We start from the raw sequence: 13,128 nt of genomic DNA on the forward strand, positions 1-13,128 counted from the left end.
GAGCTCATCCTGTGTGATACTGCCTGCAGAACTCATCCTGTGTGATACCGCCTGCAGAACTCATCCCGTGTGATACTGCCTGCAGAGCTCCTCCTGTGTGATACCGCCTGTAGAGCTCCTCCTGTGTGATACTGCCGGCAGAGCTCCTCCTCTATGATACTGCCTGGAGAGCTCGTCCTGTGTGATACTGCCTGCAGAGCTCCTCCTGTGTGATACTGCCTGCAGAGCTCCTCCTCTATGATACTGCCTGGAGAGCTCGTCCTGTGTGATACTGCCTGCAGAGCTCATCCTGGGTGATACTGCCTGCAGAGCCTGTCCTGTGTGATACTGCCTGCAGAGCTGGCCCTGTATGATACTGTTTGCAGAGCTTGTCCTGTGTGGTACTGCCTGCAGAGCTCGTTCTCTGTGATACTGTCTGCAGAGCTCGTCCTGTGTGATACTGCCTGCAGAGCTCATCCTGTGTGATACTGCCTGCAGAGCTCGTCCTGTGTGATACTGCCTGCAAGGCTCGTCCTCTGTGATACTGCCTGTAGAGCTCGTCCTGTGTGATACTGCCTGCAGATCTTGTCCTGTGTGATACTGCCTGCAGAGCTCATCATGTGTGATACTGCCTGCAGAGCTTCTCCTGTGTGATACTGCCTGCAGAGCTTGTCCTGTGTGATACTGCCTGCAGAGCTTCTCCTGTGTGAAACTTCCCGCAGAGCTGGTCTTGTGTGATACTGCCTACAGAGATCATTCTGTGTGATACTGCCTGCAGACCTTGTCCTTTGTGATACTGCCTGCAGAGCTTCTCCTGTGTGATACTGCCTGCAGAGCTCGTCCTGTGTGATACTGCCTGCAGAGCTTGTCCTGTGTGGTACTGCCTGCAGAGCTGGTCCTGTGTGATACTGCCTGCAGAGCTGGTCCTGTGTGATACTGCCTGCAGAGCTTGTCCTGTGTGATACTGCCTGCAGAGCTCGTCCTATGTGATACTGCCTGCAGAACACGTCCTGTGTGATACTGCCAGCATAGACGGTCCTGTGTGATACTGCCAGCATAGACGATCCTGTGTGATACTGCCTGTAGAGCTCGTCCTGTGTGATACGGCCTGCAGAGCTCGTCCTGTGTGATACTGCCTGCTGTGCCTGTCCTGTGTGATACTGCCTGCATAGCCTGTCCTGTGTGTTACTGCCCACAGAGCCTGTCCTGTGTGATACTTCCTGCAAAGCTCATCCTGTGTGATACTGCCTGCACAGCCTGTCCTGTGTGTTACTGCCCACAGAGCCTGTCCTGTGTGATACTTCCTGCAAAGCTCATCCTGTGTGATACTGCCTGCTGTGCCTGTCCTGTGTGATACTGCCTGCATAGCCTGTCCTGTGTGTTACTGCCCACAGAGCCTGTCCTGTGTGAAACTGCCCACAGAGCTGGTCCTGTGTGATACTGCCCGCTGAGCTCGTCCTATGTGATACTGCCTGCATAGCCTGTCCTGTGTGATACAGCCTGCCGAGCCTGTCCTGTGTGATACGGCCTGCCGAGCCTGTCCTGTGTGATACTGCCTGCAGAGCTCTCCCTGTGTGACACGGCCTGTGAAGCTCTCCCTGTGTGATACTGCCAGCAGAGCACATCCTAAGTGATACTGCCTGCAGAGCACGTCCTGTGTGATACTGCCTGCAGAACACGTCCTGTATGATCCTGCCTGCATAGCCTGTCCTGTGTGATACTGCCTGCATAGCCTGTCCTGTGTGATACTGCCTGCAGAGCTCGTCCTGTGTGATACTGCCTGCAGAGCTCAACCTGTGTGATACTGCCTGCAGAGCTCGTCCTGTGTGATACTGCCTGCAGAGCTCATCCTGTGTGATACAACCTGCAGTGCCTGTCCTGTGTGATACTTCCCGCAGAGCCTGTCCTGTGTGATTCTACCTGCAGAACTCATCCTGCGTGATACTGCCTGCAGAGCTCGTCCTGTGTGATACTGCCGGCAGTGCCTTTCCTTTGTGATACTGCCTGCATAGCATGTCCTGTTTGATACTGCCCGCAGAGCCTGTCCTGTGTGAAACTGCCCGCAGAGCTGGTCCTGTGTGATACTGCCTGCCGAGACTGTCCTGTGTGATACTGCCTGCAGAGCTCGACCTGTGTGATACTGCCCACAGAGCTCGTCCTGTGTGATACTGCCTGCAGAGCTCGACCTGTGTGATGCTGCCTGCATAGCCTGTCTTGTGTGATACTGCCTGCAGAGCACATCCTTTGTGATACTGCCTGCAGAGCTCGTCCTGTGTGATACTGCCTGCTGAGCCTGTCCTGTGTGATACTGCCTGCAGAGCCTGTCCTGTGTGATACTGCCTGCAGAGCCCGTCCTGTGTGATACTGCCTGCAGAACTCATCCTGTGTGATACTGCCTGCAGAGCTCATCCTGTATGATACTGGCTACAGTGCCTGTCCTGTGTGATACTGCCTGCAGAGCTCGTCCTGTGTGATACTGCCTGCAGAGCTCATCCTGTGTGATACTGCCTGCAGTGCCTGTCCTGTGTGATACTGCCTGCAGAGCTAGTCCTGTGGGATACTGCCTGCAGAACTCATCCTGTGTGATACTGCCTACAGAGCCTGTCCTGTGTGATACTGCCTGCAGAGCTCGTCCTGTGTGATACTGCCTGCAGTGCCTGTCCTGTGTGACACTGCCTGTAGAACTCGTCCTGTGTGATACTATCTGCCGAGCCTGTCCTGTGTGATACTGCCTGCCGAGCCTGTCCTGTGTGATACTGCCTGCCGAGCCTGTCCTGTGTGATACTGCCTGCAGAGCTCGTCCTGTGTGATACTGCCTGCAGAGCTCGTCCTGTGTGATACTGCCTGCAGAGCTCATCCTGTGTGATACTGCCTGCAGAACTCATCCTGTGTGATACTGCCTGCAGAACTCATCCCGTGTGATACTGCCTGCAGAGCCTGTCCTGTGTGATACTGCCTGCAGAGCTCCTCCTGTGTGATACTGCCTGCAGAGCTCCTCCTGTATGATACTGCCTGGAGAGCTCTTCCTGTGTGATACTGCCTGGAGAGCTCGTCCTGTGTGATACTGTCTGCAGAGCTCATCCTGTGTGATACTGCCTGCAGAGCTCATCCTGTGTGATACTGCCTGCAGAGCCTGTCGTGTGTGATACTGCCTGCAGAGCTGGCCCTGTGTGATACTGTTTGCAGAGCTTGTCCTGTGTGGTACTGCCTGCAGAGCTTGTCCTCTGTGATACTGTCTGCAGAGCTCGTCCTGCGTGATACTGCCTGCAGAGCTCATCCTGTGTGATACTGCCTGCAGAGCTCGTTCTGTGTGATACTGCCTGCAGAGCTCGTCCTCTGTGATACTGTCTGCAGAGCTCGTCCTGTGTGATACTGCCTGCAGATCTTGTCCTGTGTGATACTGCCTGCAGAGCTCGTCCTCTGTGATACTATCTGCAGAGCTCGTCCTGTGTGATACTGCCTGCAGATCTTGTCCTGTGTGATACTGCCTGCAGAGCTCATCATGTGTGATACTGCCTGCAGAGCTTCTCCTGTGTGATACTGCCGGCAGAGCTCGTCCTGTGTGATACTGCCTGCAGAGCTTGTCCTGTGTGATACTGCCTGCAGAGCTTCTCCTGTGTGAAACTTCCTGCAGAGCTGGTCTTGTGTGATACTGCCTACAGAGATCATTCTGTGTGATACTGCCTGCAGAGCTTGTCCTTTGTGATACTGCCTGCAGAGCTTCTCCTGTGTGATACTGCCTGCAGAGCTCGTCCTGTGTGATACTGCCTGCAGAGCTTGTCCTGTGTGGTACTGCCTGCAGAGCTGGACCTGTGTGATACTGCCTGCAGAGCTGGTCCTGTGTGATACTGCCTGCAGAGCTCGTCCTGTGTGATACTGCCTGCAGAGCTCGTCCTCTGTGATACTGTCTGGAGAGCTCGTCCTGTGTGATACTGCCTGCAGATCTTGTCCTGTGTGATACTGCCTGCAGAGCTCGTCCTCTGTGATACTATCTGCAGAGCTCGTCCTGTGTGATACTGCCTGCAGATCTTGTCCTGTGTGATACTGCCTGCAGAGCTCATCATGTGTGATACTGCCTGCAGAGCTTCTCCTGTGTGATACTGCCGGCAGAGCTCGTCCTGTGTGATACTGCCTGCAGAGCTTGTCCTGTGTGATACTGCCTGCAGAGCTTCTCCTGTGTGAAACTTCCTGCAGAGCTGGTCTTGTGTGATACTGCCTGCAGAGCTTGTCCTTTGTGATACTGCCTGCAGAGCTTCTCCTGTGTGATAATGCCTGCAGAGCTCGTCCTGTGTGATACTGCCTGCAGAGCTTGTCCTGTGTGGTACTGCCTGCAGAGCTGGACCTGTGTGATACTGCCTGCAGAGCTCGTCCTGTGTGATACTGCCTGCAGAGCTCGTCCTATGTGATACTGCCTGCAGAACACGTCCTGTGTGATACTGCCAGCATAGACGGTCCTGTGTGATACTGCCAGCATAGACGATCCAGTGTGATACTGCCTGTAGAGCTCGTCCTGTGTGATACTGCATGCTGTGCCTGTCCTGTGTGTTACTGCCCACAGAGCCTGTCCTGTGTGATACTTCCTGCAAAGCTCATCCTGTGTGATACTGCCTGCTGTGCCTGTCCTGTGTGATACTGCCTGCATTGCCTGTCCTGTGTGTTACTGCCCACAGAGTCTGTCCTGTGTGATACTTCCTGCAAAGCTCATCCTGTGTGATACTGCCTGCTGTGCCTGTCCTGTGTGATACTGCCTGCATAGCCTGTCCTGTGTGCTACTGCCCACAGAGCCTGTCCTGTGTGAAACTGCCCACAGAGCTGGTCCTGTGCGATACTGCCCGCTGAGCTCGTCCTGTGTGATACTGCCTGCATAGCCTGTCCTGTGTGATACAGCCTGCCGAGCCTGTCCTGTGTGATACGGCCTGCCGAGCCTGTCCTGTGTGATACTGCCTGCAGAGCTCTCCCTGTGTAATACTGCCTGCAGAGCTCTCCCTGTGTGATACTGCCAGCAGAGCACATCCTAAGTGATACTGCCTGCAGAGCACGTCCTGTATGATCCTGCCTGCATAGCCTGTCCTGTGTGATACTGCCTGCATAGCCTGTCCTGTGTGATACTGCCTGCAGAGCTCGACCTGTGTGATACTGCCCACAGAGCTCGTCCTGTGTGATACTGCCTGCAGAGCTCGACCTGTGTGATACTGCCTGCACAGCCTGTCTTGTGTGATACTGCCTGCAGAGCACATCCTGTGTGATACTGCCTGAAGAGCCTGTCCTGTGTGATACTGCCTGCAGAGCCCGTCCTGTGTGATACTGCCTGCAGAACTCGTCCTGTGTGATACTGCCTGCAGAGCTCATCCTGTGTGATACTGCCTGCAGAGCTCATCCTGTATGATACTGGCTACAGTGCCTGTTCTGTGTGATACTGCCTGCAGAACTCATCCTTTGTGATACTGCCTGCAGAGCCTGTCCTGTGTTATACTGCCTGCAGAGCTCGTCCTGTGTGATACTGCCTGCAGAGATTGTCCAGTGTGATACTTCCTGCAGAACTCATCCTGTGTGATAGTGCCTGCTGAGCCTGTCCTGTGTGATACTGCCTGCAGAGCTGGTTCTGTGTGATACTGTCTACAGAACTCATCCTGTGTGATACTGCCTGCAGAGCTCATCCTGTGTGATTCTGCCTAGAGAGCTCGTCCTGTGTGATACTGCCTGCAGAGCTCGTCCTGTGTGATACTGCCTGCAGAGCTCCTCCTGTGTGATACCGCCTGCAGAGCTGTTCCTGTGTGATACTGCCTGCAGAGCTTGTCCTGTTTTATTTTGACTGCAGAGCTTGTCCAGTGTTATATTGCCTGCAGTGCCTGTCCTGTGTGATACTTCCTGCAGAGCTCATCCTGTGTGAAACTGCCTGCAGTGCCTGTCCTGTGTGATACTGCCTGCAGAGCTGGCCCTGTGTGATAATGCCTGCAGAGCTTGTCTTGCGTGATACTGCCTGCAGAGCTCGTCCTGTGTGATACTGCCTGCAGAGCTCGTCCTGTGTGATACTGCCTGCAGAACTCATCATTTGTGATACTGCCTGCAGAGCTCGTCCTATGTGATACTGCCTGCAGAGCTCATCCTGTGTGATACTGCCTGCAGTGCCTGTCCTGTGGGATACTGCCTGCAGAGCTAGTCCTGTGGGATACTGCCTGCAGAACTCATCCTGTGTGATACTGCCTGCAGAGCCTGTCCTGTGTGATACTGCCTGCAGAGCTCGTCCTGTGTGATACTGCCTGCAGTGCCTGTCCTGTGTGACACTGCCTGTAGAACTCGTCCTGTGTGATACTGCCTGCCGAGCCTGTCCTGTGTGATACTGCCTGCCGAGCCTGTCCTGTGTGATACTGCCTGCCGAGCCTGTCCTGTGTGATACTGCCTGCAGAGCTCGTCCTGTGTGATACTGCCTGCAGAGCTCGTCCTGTGTGATACTGCCTGCAGAGCTCATCCTGTGTGATACTGCCTGCAGAGCTCATCCTGTGTGATTCTGCCTAGAGAGCTCGTCCTGTGTGATACTGCCTGCAGAGCTCGTCCTGTGTGATACTGCCTGCAGAGCTCCTCCTGTGTGATACCGCCTGCAGAGCTGGTCCTGTGTGATACTGCCTGCAGAGCTTGTCCTGTTTTATTCTGACTGCAGAGCTTGTCCAGTGTTATATTGCCTGCAGTGCCTGTCCTGTGTGATACTTCCTGCAGAGCTCATCCTGTGTGATACTGCCTGCAGTGCCTGTCCTGTGGGATACTGCCTGCAGAGCTAGTCCTGTGGGATACTGCCTGCAGAACTCATCCTGTGTGATACTGCCTGCAGAGCCTGTCCTGTGTGATACTGCCTGCAGAGCCTGTCCTGTGTGATACTGCCTGCAGAGCTCGTCCTGTGTGATACTGCCTGCAGAACTCATCATTTGTGATACTGCCTGCAGAGCTCGTCCTGTGTGATACTGCCTGCAGAGCTCATCCTGTGTGATACTGCCTGCAGTGCCTGTCCTGTGGGATACTGCCTGCAGAGCTAGTCCTGTGGGATACTGCCTGCAGAACTCATCCTGTGTGATACTGCCTGCAGAGCCTGTCCTGTGTGATACTGCCTGCAGAACTCATCATTTGTGATACTGCCTGCAGAGCTCGTCCTGTGTGATATTGCCTGCAGAGCTCATCCTGTGTGATACTGCCTGCAGTGCCTGTCCTGTGTGATACTGCCTGCAGAGCTCGTCCTGTGTGATACTGCCTGCAGTGCCTGTCCTGTGTGACACTGCCTGTAGAACTCGTCCTGTGTGATACTATCTGCCGAGCCTGTTCTGTGTGATACTGCCTGCCGAGCCTGTCCTGTGTGATACTGCCTGCCGAGCCTGTCCTGTGTGATACTGCCTGCAGAGCTCGTCCTGTGTGATACTGCCTGCAAAGCTCGTCCTGTGTGATACTGCCTGCAGAGCTCATCCTGTGTGATACTGCCTGCAGAACTCATCCTGTGTGATACTGCCTGCAGAACTCATCCCGTGTGATACTGCCTGCAGAGCCTGTCCTGTGTGATACTGCCTGCAGAGCTCCTCCTGTGTGATACTGCCTGCAGAGCTCCTCCTGTATGATACTGCCTGGAGAGCTCGTCCTGTGTGATACTGCCTGGAGAGCTCGTCCTGTGTGATACTGTCCGCAGAGCTCATCCTGTGTGATACTGCCTGCAGAGCTCATCCTGTGTGATACTGCCTGCAGAGCCTGTCCTGTGTGATACTGCCTGCAGAGCTGGCCCTGTGTGATACTGTTTGCAGAGCTTGTCCTGTGTGGTACTGCCTGCAGAGCTCGTCCTCTGTGATACTGTCTGCAGAGCTCGTCCTGTGTGATACTGCCTGCAGAGCTCATCCTGTGTGATACTGCCTGCAGAGCTCGTCCTGTGTGATACTGCCTGCAGAGCTCGTCCTCTGTGATACTGTCTGCAGAGCTCGTCCTGTGTGATACTGCCTGCAGATCTTGTCCTGTGTGATACTGCCTGCAGAGCTCATCATGTGTGATACCGCCTGCAGAGCTTCTCCTGTGTGATACTGCCGGCAGAGCTCGTCCTGTGTGATACTGCCTGCAGAGCTTGTCCTGTGTGATACTGCCTGCAGAGCTTCTCCTGTGTGAAAATTCCTGCAGAGCTGGTCTTGTGTGATACTGCCTACAGAGATCATTCTGTGTGATACTGCCTGCAGAGCTTGTCCTTTGTGATACTGCCTGCAGAGCTTCACCTGTGTGATACTGCCTGCAGAGCTCGTCCTGTGTGATACTGCCTGCAGTGCTTGTCCTGTGTGGTACTGCCTGCAGAGCTGGTCCTGTGTGATACTGCCTGCAGAGCTGGTCTTGTGTGATACTGCCTGCAGAGCTTGTCTTGTGTGATACTGCCTGCAGAGCTCGTCCTATGTGATACTGCCTGCAAAACACGTCCTGTGTGATACTGCCAGCATAGACGGTCCTGTGTGATACTGCCAGCATAGACGATCCTGTGTGATACTGCCTGTAGAGCTCGTCCTGTGTGATACGGCCTGCAGAGCTCGTCCTGTGTGATACTGCCTGCAGAGCTCGTCCTGTGTGATACTGCCTGCAGAGCTCCTCCTGTGTGATACTGACTGCAGAGCTCCTCCTGTGTGATACTGCCTGCAGTGCCTGTCCTGTGTGATACTGCCTGCAGAACTCATCCTGTGTGATACTGCCTGCAGAGCTCATCCTGTGTGATACTGCCTGCAGAGCTCATCCTGTGTGATACTGCCTGCAGAGCCTGTCCTGTGTGATACTTCCTGCAAAGCTCATCCTGTGTGATACTGCCTGCAGAGCTAGTCCTGTGTGATACTGACTACAGAGCTCATCCTTTGTGATACTGCCTGCAGAACTCATCATTTGTGATACTGCCTGCAGAGCTCGTCCTGTGTGATACTGCCTGCAGAGCTCATCCTGTGTGATACTGCCTACAGTGCCTGTCCTGTGTGATACTGCCTTTAGAACTCGTCCTGTGTGATACTATCTGCCGAGCCTGTCCTGTGTGATACTGCCTGCCGAGCCTGTCCTGTGTGATACTGCCTGCCGAGCCTGTCCTGTGTGATACTGCCTGCAGAGCTCGTCCTGTGTGATACTGCCTGCAGAGCTCGTCCTGTGTGATACTGCCTGCAGAGCTCGTCCTGTGTGATACTGCCTGCAGAACTCATCCTGTGTGATACTGCCTGCAGAGCTTGTTCTGTGTGATACTGCCTGCAGAGCTTGTCCTGTGTGATACTGCCTGCAGAGCTCGTCCTGTGTGATACTGCCTGCAGAGCTCGTCCTGTGTGATACTGCCTGCAGAGCTCATCCTGTGTGATACTGCCTGCAGAACTCATCCTGTGTGATACTGCCTGCAGAGCTAGTCCTGTGTGATACTGCCAGCAGAGCCTGTCCTGTGTGATACTGGCTGCAGAGCTCCTCCTGTGTGATACTGCCTGCAGAGCTCATCCTGTGTGATACTGCCTGCAGAGCTCCTCCTGTATGATACTGCCTGGAGAGCTCGTCCTGTGTGATACTGCCTGCAGAGCTCATCCTGTGTGATACTGCCTGCAGAGCTCATCCTGTGTGATACTGCCTGCAGAGCTCGTCCTGTGTGATACTGTCTGCAGAGCTCATCCTGTGTGATACTGCCTGCAGAGCTCATCCTGTGTGATACTGCCTGCAGAGCTCATCCTGTGTGATACTGCCTGCAGAGCTCATCCTGTGTGATACTGCCTGCAGAGCTGGCCCTGTGTGATAATGCCTGCAGAGCTTGTCTTGCGTGATACTGCCTGCAGAGCTCGTCCTGTGTGATACTGCCTGCAGAGCTCGTCCTGTGTGATACTGCCTGCAGAGCTCGTCCTGTGTGATACTGCCTGCAGAGCTCGTCCTCTGTGATACTGTCTGCAGAGCTCGTCCTGTGTGATACTGCCTGCAGATCTTGTCCTGTGTGATACTGCCTGCAGAGCTCGTCCTGTGTGATACTGCCTGCAGAGCTCGTCCTGTGTGATACTGCCTGCAGAGCTCGTCCTGTGTGATACTGCCTGCAGAGCCCCACTCCCCTTTTTTACTATATGTAATATAATATAATAAGAATATCCTGTGACTTACGGCTTGGATCTCCCTCCAGTGATGAGGAGAGCCAGGCTCAGGATCATCCCCGTCAGATACATGATGACAGCCAGGTAGAGATGTCACCTGCAGCTCGTTGCACTCCACCTGCTTATAAGCACCTGGGAAAGGGGCGGGGACTTCCTTCTATATCTCTGCATTATGGGAGTAAATCCTGTACAAGTCACTTAGATTCTCCTCATCACAGAAAGAAACAAACCTCCACATAAAGGATCTGTTCACGAGCAACAAGGAAATAATTCATCCCAACAATGAAACTACAGTATTCAGAAGTTGTTTGTGTCAATGAAACCAGATAATTCAGAAATGATCGTCTTTGAATGAATACAAATTATTTGGGGTAAAATAGGTTTTTTTCCATCATGTACATTTTTGTATACATTATTTTTATATGTTGTGTGTATTCAGTCATAATACCAGTCGGAATGCAGAACCTTGCACAAAACAAGTGGGTGTCCCCTTTAAAATCTGATTGCAAAGTGCTGGGTAATCTTGGTGGAGACCATTATCCCACCCAACCTGGTCATTATTGGACTTAATACTGTACATGGAAGCCGGCCGGTCTATTGAAGTTGTCTAAGCCTTTAGGCAAACACTTCCTCTGGAACCCATTCTCCACCAAACTGCTGCTGTACACCTTATATTTGTGTCCATAGTATTTATAGACACAACTGTATATTATGGGCACTTATGGAGTAATAGGCCCGGTGTGCCGATGCACAATGGGACCCACTATTCATGGCATATGTAATACTGGTATCTTCCTACAGTATGGGGCACATTTACTAAGGGTCAGTAGACCGCAGTCAGTCTGGTTGCAACAGAGAAGGTCTCCATATTTCCAACACCCTTGGCTTTCTTTGATAGGGTTACAGTAGACCATTATGGTTTGTTTTAAGGTTTTAAATTCATGGTTTATGAGTTAATGTTTGCTGGTCCTCAATTTGAAATTATCACAATGTCCACCAATTAATTTGATTAACTAACAAAGAAGGCGGGTATGGGCAAGGCATTAGCTAACTGTATCAACATTGAGGTAGAGGGGGCACCGTGAAACTGACCAACGACTTAGATGTCAATGATGGCATTCTAAACCACCAAAAAGGGATTAGGACTAGAGATGAGCGAGCACTAAAATGTTCGAGTGCTCGTTACTCGAGTCGAACTTTTCCCGATGCTCGAGTGCTCGTTTCAAATAACGAACCCCATTGAAGTCAATAAGAGACTCGAGCATTTTTCAAGGGGACCAAGACTCTGCACAGGGAAGTTTGGCCAAACACCTGGATAACTCAGAAAATGATGGAAACACCACGGAAATGGACAGGAAACAGCAGGGGCAGCATGCATGGATGCCTCTGAGACTGCCTAATCGCACCATTATAGGGCAACAGCATAGTGATGATAAAGGGACCGAATGAGGCTAGATAGCATCTAAAACACCCAATAATTGACCCTGACACAATAGGGGACGGCATGCGGAGGTAGCGCCAGCAGCGGCAGGCTAGAGAGTGGCATGGCGAAATAACCCAAATGGACTCAGGCTTCAAACCAATTTAAAAAATTCCTTTTGGCGAGAATAACGTATCAGTATTTGGCCTGGTTATGGCGGCAGAGAGGAACCAAAGGAGGTGAGCAAGAAGCGCTGAAATGATTCCCTATGTGAACAAAAGGTGGACGGTATATTTAGTCGATAACACAGCATGGCGGCGACAGAGTGACCAAGTTCCATAACGTATCTGGTGAAACACCCAAAAAATGAGCCTGACACAGCTCGTTTGCTAAGGGGACGACATGTGGAGGCAGCTGTGGAGACAACTTTTGGAGGCAGCTATGGAGATGACATCTGGAGGTTGCTATGGAGACAACGTGTGGAGGCTGCTATGGAGACGGCGTGTGGAGGCAGCTGTAGAGACGGCATCTGGAGGCTGCTATGGAGACGACGTGTGGAGGCAATAAGGACGGTTATGGCACCCGAGGTGAACGTAAGGAGGTGAGAAAAGAGGAGTGAAAAGATAGATTTTAGAGGTAAAAGGTTATAGGTTGTGGACTGAAGATTGCTGCAGTTCAAACGATTTTGGGATGGAGCTGGCGGTCCGCTGCCAGGCGAGCTTTCTCCTGTCCAAGCCCCTGCCTCTCGGCTCCTCCCCACCCAAAATGGGCCTAGTGGCCAGAAGCGTTTACTTTGAAAAAATTATAATTTTCAAAGCAGGCGGGGGCATTTGAATATTTCATCTAGGCATCATGGAATAGCATAGCGGTTCTATTTTTTATTTTTTTTGGAAATGGTTCCATGATTAAGAGCGACAGTATGGGGCATCCATATTGCTGCTATGATTGCAACTTCAGGTCTCCAGCATGGCGGCGGCAGATGGGCTGAGTTCCATTATGTATCTGGTGAAACACCCGAAAATTCTGCCTGACATACCTCGTTGCTAAAGGGACGATGTGCTGTATTTCCTCTTGCGCTCCAGCGTCTGGGGTATAGACAGTTGAACACTGCACATGGAGACATTGGTGGACGCTGTGGAGGATCGTGGAGGCAAAATGGACAGGAAACAGCAGGGGCAGCATGCATGGATGCCTCTGAGGCTGCCTAATCTTGGGATGGCGCTGGGGGTCCGCTGCCAGGCGAGCTTTCGCCTGGCCAAGCCCCTGCCTCTGGGCTCCTCCCCACCCAAAATGGGCACGGGGGCCCGAAGCGTTTACTTTGAAAAACTTCTAAGAACCTTTTGTATAAGATCAAGTGTAGTACTGTTTTTATAAGTAATTGGCCTGGTTATGGTTGGTGAGGGGAATGTAAACAGATGCGCAAAAAGCGCTGAAATAATATCGGTCAATGATAATAGTTTGGCGGTATATATTATGGATAACACAGCAGGGTGGCGACAAAGTTAACAAGTTTGATGTGGAAGCTGTTAAAGCAACCCAACATTCTGCCTGACACAGCTCGTTTGATAAGGGGATGATGCATGGAGGCAGTAAGGTAGTAGTATATTAACGGTGCTGCAGTTAAAACTATGT

The 13,128-nt window shown here is 52.4% G+C and overlaps 1 protein-coding gene across 2 annotated transcripts in view; it reads right to left on the reverse strand.

Annotated features, from left to right (window-relative positions):
* The window catches only part of LOC140105859 (ovostatin-like), a 133,860-nt gene extending 123,661 nt beyond the window's left edge, over positions 1-10,199 (reverse strand). For both annotated transcript variants that reach the window (XM_072129973.1, XM_072129972.1), the window contains exon 1: positions 10,087-10,199. In XM_072129973.1, the coding sequence (XP_071986074.1) occupies positions 10,087-10,148 (62 nt within the window). In that variant the 5' untranslated portion in view covers positions 10,149-10,199. The remainder of the gene's footprint in view (positions 1-10,086) is intronic.
* Positions 10,200-13,128: the final 2,929 nt, after the last annotated feature.

Source organism: Engystomops pustulosus, chromosome 11 (genome assembly GCF_040894005.1).
Source record: "Engystomops pustulosus chromosome 11, aEngPut4.maternal, whole genome shotgun sequence".
Taxonomy (NCBI): domain Eukaryota; kingdom Metazoa; phylum Chordata; class Amphibia; order Anura; family Leptodactylidae; genus Engystomops; species Engystomops pustulosus.